This window comes from Calidris pugnax, unplaced genomic scaffold (assembly GCF_001431845.1).
Source record: "Calidris pugnax isolate Ruff unplaced genomic scaffold, ASM143184v1 scaffold113, whole genome shotgun sequence".
Lineage (NCBI taxonomy): Eukaryota > Metazoa > Chordata > Aves > Charadriiformes > Scolopacidae > Calidris > Calidris pugnax.
The window spans coordinates 1,472,746-1,488,709 of record NW_015090879.1 but is presented as its reverse complement, the minus strand read 5'-3'; the positions used below and the strand labels follow the sequence as shown (position 1 = coordinate 1,488,709).

The 15,964-nt window shown below is 45.5% G+C and overlaps 2 protein-coding genes across 4 annotated transcripts in view; one reads left to right on the top strand and one right to left on the bottom strand.

The window, feature by feature from the left end:
- Window positions 1–293: 293 nt before the first annotated feature.
- Window positions 294–6,798, bottom strand: LOC106890545 (chromosome unknown open reading frame, human C1orf94). Its single transcript, XM_014946449.1, has 6 exons — window positions 6,528–6,798; window positions 3,095–3,558; window positions 2,036–2,199; window positions 1,851–1,925; window positions 1,205–1,389; window positions 294–546 (listed from the first exon to the last, which is right to left on the bottom strand). Exons 1-6 carry the CDS (start codon window positions 6,785–6,787, stop codon window positions 471–473), a joined length of 1,224 nt encoding a protein of 407 aa, XP_014801935.1. The 5' UTR covers window positions 6,788–6,798; the 3' UTR covers window positions 294–470.
- Window positions 6,799–11,075: 4,277 nt separating this feature from the next.
- Window positions 11,076–15,964, top strand: part of LOC106890635 (CUB and sushi domain-containing protein 2-like) — a 291,319-nt gene continuing 286,430 nt past the window's right edge. For all 3 annotated transcript variants that reach the window (XM_014946585.1, XM_014946584.1, XM_014946583.1), the window contains exons 1-2: window positions 11,076–11,104; window positions 11,209–11,467. In XM_014946585.1, the coding sequence (XP_014802071.1) occupies window positions 11,311–11,467 (157 nt within the window). In that variant the 5' untranslated portion in view covers window positions 11,076–11,104; window positions 11,209–11,310. The remainder of the gene's footprint in view (window positions 11,105–11,208; window positions 11,468–15,964) is intronic.

Below are 15,964 nucleotides of genomic sequence, written 5' to 3'. Positions count from 1 at the left end.
TTGTCTTTAAAAGTCAGATTATCATCTGGATTAGCATTCAAGTTTAAGGTAATAAGACAGGAATTTGTCATGCATGGAGCTGTATCACCCAGCTATTGAAGGTATCTGTGTTGATCTCACTTGGAATATACACCTGAATTTACTACCTCTGAAATTTGTGGTCAAAACTGTTTTCTGTCAACCGTCTTTATTGCTCCAACACTCGATACTAAGCAGCTCAGGCACTCGTCATAAATAAAATATTTTTATTATCTTTCCCTCTTCCAAACCAAAAAAGGCCCTTATTGTTGTCCTAAAAAAAATTGTCTCAAATGAATTGTCAGGCAGCTGTTCCTTCCCCTGTAAGTCATAGGGATTGTTCTAGATGGAAACATTCATTTTGGGGGAAACATGAAGTCCTTATAGGACCCTAGGACTTATAGCATAGCAGGTTTTTCTCTGAATACTAGGATAGGAAAAAGTGGGTTTGCTTAAAATTTTACATGGTTCTCGCTGGAAAAGTAGTTGAGGTTAATCGTCACAGTTCCTCCAGGTGTAGAATTAAACCTAAAACAGAAAATGAAATTTAGTGAAGCTCCAGGAGATTACATCTAACTTCCAGATTACTTTATTTTCTTTGTAATAACAGAGCTTTTAGAAGCATTTATCTGCTTTTAGTTTGAATGTGTTAAGATGGTTTCTGGGAAGGTGATCTAGGGGGGAAGTATGTTCTATTCCTGTCTATCCCATAAGCATTTCACAGAAGATGATACATAGAACTCGAATCTCTGGAGATTATTTTATCAGACCCTTGGAATATGTTGATCTTAACTTCAGTTTTTACAGAAAAGTATCAAAATGAGTCCTTTAATTTCATTCTGACAGTGTCAAAATATTTTGGTTTCCATCCTGTTGAAGCATTTCCTTTTTGTTAAAGTGTTTATACTTCTTATCCATAATATTTATTGGAAGTTGTAGGTGGCTTCTCCTATAAAGCAATGTTTCAGCTTCATTTACCCAGAACTAATTACTCTGGTTTTGTATCAAAAATATTTTAGAATTTAGACCTTCTAGTAAATCTTGTCTTTTGTTCAGATTTGGAATTTGGTGAGAATGTAACCGGGAAACCCAGTTGCCAATTAAATATTTAGCTTTATGCAGGTTTGCAGCAACTAAAAAACTCTCCCTAAAGTAGTGAAAAAATAGCAAATCCGCGTGGCCGTACCCGTAGGAAGGAGAGAAGGGATACTGGATGCCATCGCCTGCCATCGGGGACAGGTGTGGGATGGTGCTGGATGGTGTTGGTGGGGTTCTCTGCTGGTAGGGATAACCGGGCTGGACCAGAGGGATGTAGTTCAACATCGGAGCGTAAGGTGGCTGGAAAATCTGCTGTGGGCTGTATGGAGCTACCTGGGGAGGGAAAAGAAATAGCATATATTTAAAAAAAAAAAAAAAAACCCCAAGAAAACAAACAAACAAAAGAACAAAACAAAAAAACCACAACCAAACTAAAAAAAAAAAAGTGGTGGGGTGGGAATTCTGACAAGGCAGTGACTCCATATGTGGAAACAACTTGTCAAAAGTATTTTTTCAGACACACAGAGTGGTCTCTCCCAATTCTCTACAAAACCAGAGCGTGAGCAGTGAGTGTTTTCAGTGGGAGGCTCAAGGCCACCTCTGGAGCTATCTGGACACACGGTGCTCCAGCAAACGGTATTAATTCATACCCCTTCAGCATCTTGTCCCTAAATCTGTTTTTTGCGATGGCACCAATGTCAATCTGGGCACATGACAAATGGCTCTGACTAATCTATTATGCTTAGCATCTGTGTTCTGCAAATTAAAGCATATTCATAAGCATTTAAACGCACCTGTCTTAAATAGCATCCAAAGGAGGGGTACGGAGCTTGCTGGTACGGCATCCTTGCTCTCTGGTGGTAGGGGCCCTGTTAAGCACAGGTAGGGCATGATTTTTAAAGCAGTCTGAGTTGGTCCATTAATTAGGGTAAGCTTTTTAGGAGAGTGTTATGCCCAAAATGTGGGTCTGTTACATTACCTGAAAGTGTGGAAAGTTTGAGTGGTTGGGAAAGACGGAAAAGGGAGGGAAGCTGAGACTCTGCCACACGGGCTGGTTTAATGCTGTGGTCATTGAAGTGGTAGAAAAGCCTGAAGCACATGCATTGTATTTAACAATTTTTTTATCCGGTGTTGCAGTAGTTACTGTAAAACAAAACAAGGTTAAAGATATTAATAAACATGCATTCTCTTCATTAATTTGTGGAACATTTGCAATTAAGAGGACATGCTTTGCCTGTAAGCAAAATCTGTTTTAAGATATCTGTTACTTTTGTAGGCTGTAGTTGTGCAACACACACGGCGACCCAAACTCAGCAATTAGCAGTTCAGATTCACTTGTAGGGCCATTAAACTCTGACCCACGGGACCTGGGATAAAGCTAATTGCCTGAGCCATAACAACGAATGAAATTGTAAGAATAGAACAAGAACCTTTGCCCAGAGTTCAAAACTCTCTGAGATAAGGATATTACAACAGAGAATAAGTTGATTGTGTTTTAAGGCTCCAGAGTGATAAATCTAGTCCAGAAGCTTAAACCATAGAACTGGACACGCACCATTGTTTGTGTATGTTCCAAGATGCTTCAAAGAATGTAGTTATCAATACTCAGTGGAAATTGGGTTCTCTTATATGCTTTGCAATGGGAACCCCAAAACCATGACATTACCAAAAAAACCCACAAACGAAAACCACCCAAACCCCAAAAAATTCACTTGTAGAAAATACTGACCAAATACATAAATCTCTATGGTCATGACCTTCCTATATCTACTCTACTCCAACACGTGAAAAGGACATTGGATGGGTGCTAGAGGAGAGAGAGATCCCGACATCCTAGTAGAAAATGAGAATTCTTGAAAAGAAAAGGTTGTTTTAGGAGTTTTCAGTCTTGTACATAAGGAAAGGACATCACCACGAAGGAAATGGTGCAGTGATGCCTGACCAGCTCCTGCCATCTGCTTTTCAGCAGCTTCTGTTTTACATCTTAGCTTTTCCACGACTCCCAGCTGGTGTTGAAGGACCATGCCCGGCTCCGTACCTGGATTCTTTGTGGCCACGTCAGAATCCGTTTTGGTATGAATCTCAGCAAATGGTGGGACCTGCTGCTTCTTTTCCATGGCTGGACTTTCTGCTGCTGTTCTCGGTGGCCCAGCTGTAGTGGTCTTGGCAGAGCTGAAGGTGCTGTTCTTTACGAGCTCCTTCCCTGCTTTTGTTTCCTCTGCTGGTCCCTGATTGCCTGAGCCTTTGGCAGGGTCGGGGTATTTTGGGAGAAAAGGCACCTCTGCCTTGCTCCCCTCCGTGCTGCGAGGGCCCGACACACTGCCATCCCCCAGCCCCTTGGGATTCCGGTGGGGTTTTGCTGAAGACAGGAGGCTGGTGATAACGGATTTGGCAGAGAGCTGGGCGTCGCAGAGAGCTCTTAACTTCATCTCCCTCTCCCTGTTCCCAAGCATCTCTCTGTATATACTTTGGAGTCCCGCTGGTTCATCTAGCAAGGGGTTGCTGTAAGAAAGTGGAATATGGCCGCTGTTAAAGGAGGTTTGACTTAAAATTGAGCTACTTTTCTTGACTGCTCCTAAACCTTGAATTTCTCTCTCATTAGTGTTCTATGTAAGACTCAAGTATTCCTTATTAACAAGAATAAAATTTTGTCTTTGACGCTATTCTTTTCCAAAGAACCACATGAAAGGGGAAAAAAATCTTAGTTAATGTATCTATTCAAGAATAACTGAAGCGGAGTTGGATGGCAACATTATAGATGTGCAAAGAGTGATTGTAGAATATATGCTTAAAAATATCTGTGTGTCGAAATAGATTGTGATTGTAAAGCAAATGTAAGTTTTGTGTCAAACAAGATGATTCTTTGTTCTCAAAGGGCCTGCATTTCCTTGCACTTACCTGTCACCACCATTCAGTTATCACCTGTGAGGCTTTAACAGGGCTGGGTGGTGCAGTATTTGTAGCTCATTAACCATCTTTCCTACAGGGAGATGAGACTCTCGGATGGTTTAATCATTAGGGTGCATCACAAAGCACCTCTATATCTCCTGAAGCCCTCTGGGACCTTACCGTGGGGTTGCTGTCAAAGCTGAACAATTTTGTGTTCTTTTAAGGCACACCTAAGTGCCGATAATGGTTACCTGCTCAAAATACCAATTAGTGCCTATGTGGTTACCTACTCAAAACACCGATTTAAATTCCAGTTTGCTCTTTCACGTCCAAGTATGTTCAATAATTAAATGTATTATCAATTTACTCTTCTTAGCTTGAGGGGAAGACTGATGCTGTGTGCACATGCAATATAGATACATATATGGTTCATAAACAGCTAAAATTACAAAATTCTAAATTGTAAATGTATCTAATTATCTCTAATCATAGAATCACTATAATTAGTAGAATGCTGCTTCCCCCCTATTTTTAAAGAACATAGATAATCTCTTTAACAAAAACCTCAACAGATTTATACTGTGCATATGAAAATAGAATGTTGTTGGGCTGTTTCTGAGTACAGCTGATTTCATACATCTTTTCACCCCATCTTTCCGTGGGATTCTGGTCTCTGATGGCTTCGCAGGCTGCAGCCCTGATTCTGCAACTTCCTACTCAAATCTTGGTCTTCCTACTCAAATCATATATTCTTCGGGTCGCCTCTTACTGCTTTGCACAACCTGTTGGAATTTGTGCCCTGACTGTAGTTGGAAAGACCTAGAGTTGAGGTGACAACTGAGGTTCTTGTCTCTCTTGGACTTACACCTTATGCTACAGGAGTCCTGTGTTTGAATCTGAGGATGTGAATGCAGCATGTCCTGGTATAATCTTTGGGCGCTGATGCTATTGCAGGTGATGAATTGGGTAACACCTTTATTGGCAGGTGGTATATACTGAAAGATTTTTCTTAATCTGTCTTTCTCTAAGTCTTTCAGGAGTAACAGGGGTGGCTAAGGTAGGATAGGGGAGCTTCTACCTCAGAGGTGGAAACCTGACCTAGGGCTGTCTCACTTGAATCGCTTCCACTTTAAAGCAGCTCATTGAGCTCTGAACAGTAATTTGGTTTTAGAACTTGGGTTTGGCTGCTGTTAGAACAGTCAATGACTTGGGGGTCTTGGAGCAACTCATGATCAACGTGCTCTGCTGTATGAGTGTGTATGTGCAGAGGTTTTTCTGTCCTGAAGAGCCTTCTGGCTAATTACAGGAGAATGTTGCTAAAAGAAATGGCCGGATGAGTTGCCCAAGTAAAGCAACAAAATGAAGACTATTTAGATCTGCTCTCTCTGCCCAGTTGCACTGGCTTCAGGGTCACCACGGGCTGCCTGGGCTGGAAGTCCTGGTGGTCAGGCTGGCCCTGCTGCAGTGAGCTTGCTGCTAAAGACCAGATCTGTACTCCTTTAAGAGTAAAATGTGTTATTAAAGAATACAATTAAGATTGTTAGCAGCTCAGTTCTTTGCCGGTTTGTGTAATGCCTTCTTTCCTAAGACTTCTTAGCAAGTGGCAGGACTAAAATACGTGGCTACTGAGCATGTACTAATTGTAAAGATATTTCAGCTGTATAATTTAACCTACTGCTATAGGCAACTCTGTGGGCTTCACTGCTTATTCTTGATTTACCTGGTTTCCCTCTTCCTGCAATTATTCTGGAGACTCCTAAGTTTTTGGCTTATTCAGGATACGGAGGAGAAAGAAAAGGAGCCGTGACTCAAGATGTAGTTCCTAGGTTTCTGCCTGACATAGCGTTAGGTACTTCCCCTTCTGTGCCTCCACATCTTCATCTGAAAAATTATTTATTTCCTCATCTGTGAAGTTATTGTTTTTAAAGATGAAATAACTGTTTACACTCTTTCAAGCACCAAACAAGATAGGCCACGTTTGCATGATGTTTTGTTTGGACTTTAAGAACTGGACATGTGCTAATGCTTGCTGATTTCTAGCTGGATTTATAAATTTCACTTTTTCTGTTTTGGGAGCATACAGTAAATATTATCCTATTAATCTCAAGAGCATGCTTCCCTCTCTTACCATTATTTATCTTGTGAAACATGATTTGGCATAAATTTTTCTGTGCTAAATTCAGCTTTTCTTTGTAAAGATCAGCTGTTTACAGTAGCTTCCTTATAACACTTTAATTTTCGATTTTGCTTCTTTGAATGCTGCTTTCACTTCTTCCTGTAAATATTTTGATGCGTGTGGCTGTTTTTCTCTAAATGTTGTGGGGAAGCGAATGGAGCAGCTGCTTATGGTGCTTCAGAATTTGAAGTAGTCGGATTTCACGGGACACACTTTTTCCCCAAAGGAAACTGGCTATAGTGGAAAAAAAGTGGGAATAATTTGCTTCCGTAGGAGGGTGTCAGCCAGCCATCCATGTGCCCCAGGCTTTTGTTTACAGGCTATAAAAGTCAAGTTTGGAAAGGCGTAAGAAGGAAAGCAGCTCCCTCTTTCCCTAGGGCTTGGGCGATGCTGAGGGATCACTCACATGCTGTAGGTGACGTTGTCCCTCCGCGGGGTCCCTGGTGGGGGTGGGCAGAGCCCGTGGGGCAGCAGTGGCACCAGCGAGGGGGGCTGCAGCTCCCCAGAGAGTTGTTGAACACGTTTCCAGATCTCATGGCAGACCTCGTCCAGGCTGTCCTGGGGAGTGTTGCTGTGGATCCAGATGTACCGAGGGAAAGGTCCCAGTGGGAACGGACCTTCGGATGTTACTGTTGGAGCTGAAAACCTGTTCCTTCCAGCCAGCATCCTCCAGCCTCTTCGTGTTTGCTAACGGTCTTTTTGAAGAGGTGGTTTGTGTTGGCAAAGAGTCGTGGCAACCACGGAACCCCAGGGCCTGGCAGCTGGTGGGAAGGGCAACAGCTGGAAATGTCCACTGGGCTTCCAGCAGCAGGAGTGGAAATGGCAGCGCTGTGTCCTCTCATGGAGCTGAGAGTCTTCTCCACCATAAATCTCTAAATTATAGACTTCAGTCTTCAGTATTCACTTGTCCCTCCCTCCCTGTACCTGAGCTCCTCGTGTGCCTGTGGGTGGTGAAGCCCCATGGAGCGCACAGAGGACTGTCCCTCTGGTCCTTTTCCCTTCTCTTGCCCTCAATTCCTCATCCTCCCACTGACACGAGATGGAAGAGCAGAGCCCTTGGGTGAGGGAAGCGGTGCAGACAGAAGGGATGCTCCTGCTTTAGCACTTACTCTTATTGTCCTACAGCCCAAAGATGACGAGCACTATTATCCCTCTGAGACCCATCTAGTAACACATTTCACCCCAGCTCCAGCGGTTTGTGTCCCTGAAACTGCACGGAAAAAGAACTTTTTCCCAGTTTTGGAGCTTGTGTATTTTTCAGCATCAGAGCTACAGGATTTTGCTTTGGGTGCCGTGTCTTTTCAAAACCCTCTGTGACATTTTGGGTGCTGGGCTATAAATTTTGTTCTAGATAAGAAAATAGAAGGCAAAGGTGTTTGTGGTTTGTTTTTTTTTAATCTGAAAGATCTGTGCATACCTTCAGATGCAACAGCTGTGTATTGAATTCTTTGCTCCCAAGATCATTACACTGTACACTGCGATCTCGGCTCTGTACTTATCTCCTTTCAGATAATCCAGAACTGGGCTCTCCTGTCTTGTGAATTAAATAGTGACTGCAGCTTCTTGCTAATAGAGATATTATTCATAGCTAATCTCTGGTTATGAGCAGATAAATGCTTTTTTCCCCCCAATAATGATAATACATGGTTAAGAGAGAATAAATAAGTGTGTGGCGGTTTAGTAAGATGTTTTGGGTTATTTCCGCCCAACCAAATTACTGTTTGTGGTACTTAAAATTTTAGGGAACGTGATCATGCTCCTGGTGTGAATGTCTCGGGGTTGTGTTTCTGTGCCAGGGTGCTCTTCTGCATCCTTGGAGCAGGATGCACGTGGGAGACGGGGAGAGAGAGAAAGAGAAGAGCCTTATGCATGTGGCTTTGTGTCAAAACTAGAGGGAAGAAGAGGTTTTGGCACTCGCTCTGTTTAATAAGTCCTTGATCTTTATCAGTGTCAGAAGCTGTTGCGAGGGCTCGGTTCATACCTGCGCGTTGCTCCCAGCTCCATGGATTAAACTGGAACTCGGGGATGTTGCCGAAATATTTATTTTGAGGAATCACAGAACAGATCAGAGGTACTGTGAACAGGGTGAGGTACTGTGTGATAAATGGCATACAGAAGAGCCAGGTAAATATCTGCAGGGAGCGTGGAAGGCAGCAGGGCTGGCAGGCTGGGTGGTGGCTGCGGGTGGCAGTGCGGAGCTGGGCTCCCGCTGGGGCTCGCACTGGAGACAGGATTATTTTGCTCAGAGCAGAGGGAATTTTGCAAGGTGAGAGGCACAGTGAGCAGAAGGGGGTTAGAAATGGGCTGGTCACCACAACCCGCAAACGCCTCCCTCCTACAGATGGGTTGTAATCCAAGGAGTTGGTGATTGCAGGGATGTTGTGTCCTCTATTCAGTCTTGTCCACTGAGCAAATAAACGCAGTATTTTTTTAGGAGGGAGTTAAACCCGAAGCCTTAGTGATCTTGAGAAGGAAACTTCCTCGGGAGGAACCCCTTGATTTGCCATAGATATGATTTTATTAACCCTGGAATAAAGTGGGATTGTGTCTCCTCAATGCCTGTATTATGCCTGTGGATTGTTCCTTGCAGGGCTGGCTGACTTTGGCTCAGCCTGTACCCTGTGCAGCAACCAAGTCACATCTTCGGCTGAACGCGATTTTGGGGCGTAGGGGGGGATTTTGGGGTGAATAGCTGTGTGAGGGGAGCCCAATGTATGGAGCTGTGAAGCGTGGTACCCTGTTCTCTCATCCTTTTCTGTTTGGATCCGTGCCTTTGAACAATAAGGTCTATTTGAATAGGACACTGCAGTTTAAACAGACATAAAGCAACTCTTTCATGTAACAGCCCTGGTTGCCTTGGCTCTTGGCATCGGCTCCCAGTGTAGGCAGTGGAAGGATTGAAATGCAGAGGGGACACAGGGAAGGGGAGTGAGAAAGGGGATTGATTTGAGGGTGGAGGGACAGATTTGCAAGCCCTCGATATAATTTGTTTTTTAGCTGTCAAATAAGCTCATTCAAGGCAACCGGAACAAGACTGAAGAAGGGGGTTTTGCAGCAAGAAACTGCAGCAAATGCAAAGCGCTGAGGCAGGGGGATGGGTGGCGAGTTGAGCCCCCCCCCACCCCCGGGCTGGGGGAGCCAGGGGTGCTGGGATGGAGGGGGGGGTCGGTCCTGGCCCCCTCCAGCCCCGGGTGCTGGGACCCCACCACCGTCTGGCTCTGTGTCCCGGGGGGGTAGGGCTGGAGAGGGGGGGTCTGGGTCTGGTCCCTCTCCTGGGCTGGGAAACATCGAAGGAGGTTCTTGCCGGGAAGGGGGGAGGATATTTGAGGATGCCTTTTCTTTAAGCTTCAGTGTCACGTTCGAGTTATTTTTCTTGTCCGTAGATCTGAGCATCGTTACCAAGATAATTAAGTTCCTGAATATGGTTTTAACGGACTGAATTTTTTCCCCATCTCGCATGCAGCCCCAGGGATGAATGTACTAATAAATGTTAAAAAAATAAAGCGGGGAGAGGGCGGAGGGGTGATGGTGGAGGAGAAATTACCCCTTTTGGCAGCCCCGTGAAGGGGCAGCAGCAGTTACAGGCAGGCACGACTGTAGGCTTGGTGTTGGTGGGGGGAGGCACAGCCTTTCCCACCCCCAGCATACCTTCTCCTCCTGAACCAGTCCTCCCAGTGCCGGGTACCGCTCTGTTGCTGGGATCCGTGCTGCGAGGACAAGACGCAGACTTGGGGAGGGGAGGAGGGGGGGGGAGCTGGCTCTCTTGTGATCTCTCTTGTGTTTGTAACAAAATTTGCTTCATCACAAAATTTGTGTCAATATCATCAAGCTGTTTACAGAGGTGGGGGGGGTCCGTGTCCCGGGGGGGTAGGGCTGGAGAGGGGGGGTCTGGGTCTGGTCCCTCTCCTGGGCTGGGAAACATCGAAGGAGGTTCTTGCCGGGAAGGGGGGAGGATATTTGAGGATGCCTTTTCTTTAAGCTTCGGTGTCACGTTCGAGTTATTTTTCTTGTCCGTAGATCTGAGCATCGTTACCAAGATAATTAAGTTCCTGAATATGGTTTTAACGGACTGCATTTTTTCCCCATCTTGCATGCAGCCCCAGGGATGAATGTACTAATAAATGTTAAAAAAATAAAGCGGGGAGAGGGCGGAGGGGTGATGGTGGAGGAGAAATTACCCCTTTTGGCAGCCCCGTGAAGGGGCAGCAGCAGTTACAGGCAGGCACGACTGTAGGCTTGGTGTTGGTGGGGGGAGGCACAGCCTTTCCCACCCCCAGCATACCTTCTCCTCCTGAACCAGTCCTCCCAGTGCCGGGTACCGCTCTGTTGCTGGGATCCGTGCTGCGAGGACAAGACGCAGACTTGGGGAGGGGAGGAGGGGGGGGGAGCTGGCTCTCTTGTGATCTCTCTTGTGTTTGTAACAAAATTTGCTTCATCACAAAATTTGTGTCGGTCGGGTGAGGGGGGGGCTGCATCGCTCTGGCAGATGTCTTCCTAGCCGTGATGCTGCCCGGGGGGGTACATATGCATCCGATGCTTTCCTCTGTGCAAAATGGGGGGCTGTGGGACTTCTTCCTATATGAGAAACCTGTAGTGTGCGTTTAAAAACAAATACAGGGCTGAGGCATAATTTGTTGGTGCTGGTGGGGCGGGTGCTGGTGGGAGGACTGCGCTGGGTTTGGGGAAGCAGAGCGGAGGCAGATGGATTCGGTGGCTGCCCAGCAGCCCCCCGCCACGACACCCCTGCCCTCTCCCCTCCCCAGCATTTAGCGAAGAGCAAAGATATGGGAACGATTAATCAACTGGCTAATAAAAAAGTATAAATCCCTGGGGACTGTGCGCTGCTAATGCCGAGGAGCTGGCTCTGAGACAGGCACCGGGAGGGACGAGCCAGCCCTCCTCTCCTTTCCTTGCCTCTCCTCTCCCCGAGCTGCTGCCACACTTGGTTCATTCCAGCTGCAGAAGCTCAGAGCCTTCCATGCGGTGGGATTTTTTTTTTTTCCTGGGCTGAAAAAATTAAAAAAAAAAATAATCACAAGCCTGACCTGCTTTTTTCCCCCCCTCTTTCCTCTCTTCTCTTCATCCAGCCGAGCCGAGGACTATCCCAATCGCAAAGGGGAAGAAAAAGGGGGGAAAACCCAACAACAACAACCAACCCCCAGCACGCCCCATTCCTGCTGCCCTTTGACATGCAACCTTCCTTGGGATGGGACAAGCCGGGATGCAGCTGCGGCTTCGGAAGGAACTGGGGAAAATTGGGGATGTTTGCTGTGATGACGGTGGAAGTGAGCTCCTGGAGCCGGGTGCTGCTGCTCTCCGTGGGGCTGCTGGCTGTCTCGGTGACGGGTGAGTGTAATGGAGAAAGCTGGCAACTTTAGGAGCATTTTTCTTCCTGCTCCTTAGATCAAAGGACCACTGTTAATCCCCTCTGGGGGGGGGCGCGGGGGGAGGATGACACTGTGTGTGCATACACTTGTGTGTCAGCACATGCTTCCCTGTAGCGTTCAATAAGGAGTATATTTTCTTTAGCCCTTTGTGGCTTTCTACAAGATAGTTTCCCTCTGGATCCTTTGGGAGCAACAATTTTAAGCGCTGGGGTAATAAAAGGTGGCTTTATTTAATCTCATTCCCCTTCTCTGGTGGGTCAAATCATTTGTGCACTGTTGCTGTATGATATGCACGATGACTGTGAAAAATGCCATCACAGTTTCCCCCTCTGTCGTTCCCTTGCATCTTAATTCAGTATTTCACTACCCTAGTGTTTGCCCATAGCTGATAAAATAGATTTCAGATGCCTTGCATGAAGATGGAAGCACTCTTCTCTTATTCCTCCTGCTTTTCAAGTTGATTATATGAGCTCTTTGGCCTCAGCTTCAGGGTTGGGTTTTTTTTTGGTGAAATGTGTGTTTATTGACTTCAAAGATAGCAAAAAAGAAAAAAAAAGACTTGAATTTGGGGGGAGTTTGCTTATGTCTCCTCTCTCGTTTCCGCAACTGCCCTTGTAGCAAATGCATATCTAAGGACTGAAGTTTATTTCTGGTGTAAACAGCAAATATTTAGGGACTGTCCTTATGTGTCTGTAGGAGGGGGAAGAGTGGGAGAGCTGAGTGTTTGGCAGTGTCTTCTTTCAACACTGTGCAGTGCCCCGATTTGCAAGAGTTTCTGAGCAGCATTTGTCTTGTCTGCTGTATCTGAGGCTTGAGGAATGTGTGTTTGTGTGTTGATGTGTATGAAACCTCCGTGGGTTTTTTAGAAAACTTTATCTGGACTGCAACACTGATTTTATTATGTAAGGCAGATTGCTCTAAGGAGATCCAGAATAAGTGTTACCTGCTCCTCCTGAGCACTCTTGCAGTGGACCTGAAGAGTTCTGCTAACTGGAAGTATCTATTAGGAAAGGGTATAAAACCAGCCAAACAACCTGCAAGTCCTAATGAAGGATGAGTATTTATTTTGGCCACTGTTTTTTCCTTTCTTTAGCAGGAGCATTTAGCCTGCACACGAGAGAAAACCATTCTAGCAGCTTCTGTTGTGCTGTTCTGATACGAGTAGACCAATGTAGAGAAACCTAAATACATGATTTACTCTATCAGGGGTTTACAGCTTATTTTTCTTCTAAGCTATATGTAGCTTATTCATACTAGAGCTTCCAGGCTTCTCTCTGTACCTGCTTGTTCGGTCTCTAATCCCTTCTTCTCAGGCCCCTTGCTCCCTCCTCTCTGCATTTACAGTGCTGGCTGTTCTGGATCCTTCACCCAGACGTTGGTGCTCTGTGGTGTTTTTCCTTGTAAGCAGAAGATCTGCAAAGGCTTTTTGGACCTCACTTGCTTTTTTTATTTGCATTGGAGTTAGAGGCATCGGTCAATAGCTCTTCTTTTTTTTTAACGAATTCTGAAATCCTAATAATCATCTTTTTGTAAAGCAAGATAGCAACTTTGAAATCAGAGCTTAGTGCTGGGTATCCGGAGCCCAGTGAATACGGAGTGAACGCACCCACCTTTTGCGGGGTCTGTGGTGCTTTCAGGGTCAAATCCCAGAATGTACATTTAATCTGGGCTGGAACTTCTAGTACCTTCGCTGAGGAAATGGTGAACCTCTGTAGGACAAAGTTCCTCAGAGGCTTTGGTTTCTAACCTGGCCTGTGCCGGGGTTGTGTGTGGCAATGACCGGCAGTACCCATGGTGTGGCAGCAGAGCTGTGTGTGTGAAACTCTCCGTTAATAGTTCTGGCCGTCTTAAAAAGGGAAAGAAACACATCAGTTGTGCTATGTAGTCCTGTTCCCCAATAACATCCTTCTAAAAAATGGCACAAATAATGTGCTTTCTCCGGGTGCTGCTGTGGCTGAAGGCAGGGAAACGCAGCTTCTGTTAGTGCAAGAGTGACCGAGCGTAGGGGAGGTGGGTTTTGAGATACACTGAAGTTCATTGTGTGTGTGGGGGGGCTGGTTTGTATGGTATCCCCTTCTAGTTGTCAGGGTGCAGGAATGATGTGACAGTGTTTTAAGAATGGCAGAGGGCACCGAGTTTGTCTTTGGTTGCGAGCTGATTGTGGTCCATGCTTGGCCTCTCAGAAATACAGTCTGAATCATGAGTCTGAAATTGTATTTCGTGGTTGTCAAAGCAGGTAGGGACAGTATTCCTTTCTGTTCCCCTCAGGGTAATTAGCTGCGCATCGGCACTAGAAGGTGCATTTGGGGTGTGTATGGATAAACACAGATGCAGTTTCTTCTGAAGGCCTTTTAAAGGGGGTCTTGATACAGTTATTTACGTGCTGTGCTTCCCTCGTCGGTGTCTTGTTTGTACTGGGCTGTGGAAAGATGCACTGGCTTGATACACAGTCTAATCAGTTTAAACCCATTGTAATTTTCTTTTTTTCTTGATGGGAAATGGTTTTTGGCAGACTCTTCCTCTGAAGTGTGTTTATGAATTTTGATGTATGTGTATGTATTTATGTTGTAAGTCATCCTTTTATTTTATTCTGTTGTCTTAAATCTCCACAGGATGGAGAGTGATTCAGGCGCACTTACTCTGCCGGGGAAAGAACTTCAGTGTGAAATACTCAGTGATTTGAGTGGTGTTTTTTTTTTTAAGGGGTAAGGGTGTGAGATATTAGCTCTCTGAAGTGGTAGATAGATGGGTTTTTTTGTAGGAGAGAGGGAAGTGAATAGTCACCAGCCTGATTACATTTGATTGTGGCATATGATGAAACTACAGTATTTTATGGCAATAGCTGAGCATGTCGTTTTGATGCAAGCCCTACTGTTGCTGAAGCAGAGGGGATATTGGCACTGAATGGAAGGAATGATTCCCATGTACTCATTGATGCCTTGCTATTGCCTTTTAGATGGGATCTGGGGAAGAAATTCTTTGCTGTGAGGGTGATGAGACCCTGGCCCAGGATGCCCAGAGAAGCTGTGGCTGCCCCATCCCTGCCCAGGGCAGGGGGGTTGGAACTTGCTGATCTTTAAGGTCCCTTCCAACTCTAACCATTCTATGATTCTTTTGTTACTGGAAAGGAGTAATTCATGGAGAACATTTAGAAGGTGCAGATGTTTGGAGGGTAGAGCTGTTTTCCTTGGGGTCAGGTTGGCTTCTTGGTCCTTACAGAGGTTGGGAACACAGAAGGCATCATGGTGCTGTACCTGCTCCTTGCCCTTGTGGCTGGGAGACAGGATACATGATTGAGTCCATAGGATGTTGGGGGGACAATTCCTCCTGTGGCACCATAGGGAAGTGATTTAACGTCTTTCTTTCTTTGTATTAATTGAGTTAATAATTTAGAGTACAGGAGGCTTTCCTTTGCTGTGCAATTGTTTGTTGCCTGTCACTCTGTTGTTGTTGTCATGGCCTCTCAGTGTTCCTGAGGAACATCTATGCTCAACCTTTCCTTGCTACTGAGCTCAGTCTCTGTCATGTCAGATATTCCTAGGGAAATTCTCTGTCTGGCTGGTTGATGGTTCCCAGCTGAGCTGGTGGTTCAGAGGTGGATGTCTGCTCGGCTGAGCCTCGGTGGCTGCCTTCCAGTTGTCTGGGGGTGTCTGTCAAAAGAAGGCACGTGTCAAAATGGGTGCAGGGGATGTGACCCAGGCAATCTGCCACAGACCCAGTGGATATCCTTTTTGCCAAGGTGGGTTAGGGCTCGGTGTAGCTGGGCTGTTGATCGGGTGATCGTTTTTAGTGTCCTTGCTATAGAGAACACATTTTCCTATGCAGATGTGAGTTGTCTTATTAATCTACTTTCAGGCCCAAATAAAAAATAATTCCCCTGCCCAGTTTGTTGTTAACCACTTCCACCAGTGCTCCAGGGAACAGCAACGGCTGAATTCCTGTGTGATGCCTGAAGAACATCGCTCTTGAGAGTTGGTTGTGAAATGCCCCCCCAGCTCTTAAATTTGGCATGAACCTTGACCAGAGGAAATTGTTATGATAATATTGAGAGTTCGACAGTCTTGTGTGGAAGGTGAGGCAGCCTGACCTCCACAATGCTGATGGTAAAACATCCAGCCATAGCAACATGAGAGTGGGCTGGAGAGTGAGTCTCATCACTACGCTGCTTCAATCAGGTGCTTTTTACCAGCAAGACCTTCTTTAGAGAGAGAGAGGATGCCTTCGTGCAAACTTAAGAGACATATTGTATAGGTGGTATAAAGATTTTGGGGAGAAAGGTGCAAGACATGGTCTTCATGCCTTTCGTACTGCAAGAGAAGTCTTACTAACTCCATTTTTATCAAAAGTATCCTGAGACATAGGGCTGGAGTAATTTTTCATAGGCTTTAATGGAATTATAACAAAGCTATGTTTAGCTGAGTGGATTTTAAATGATACTTTTTTACTATGCTCCATG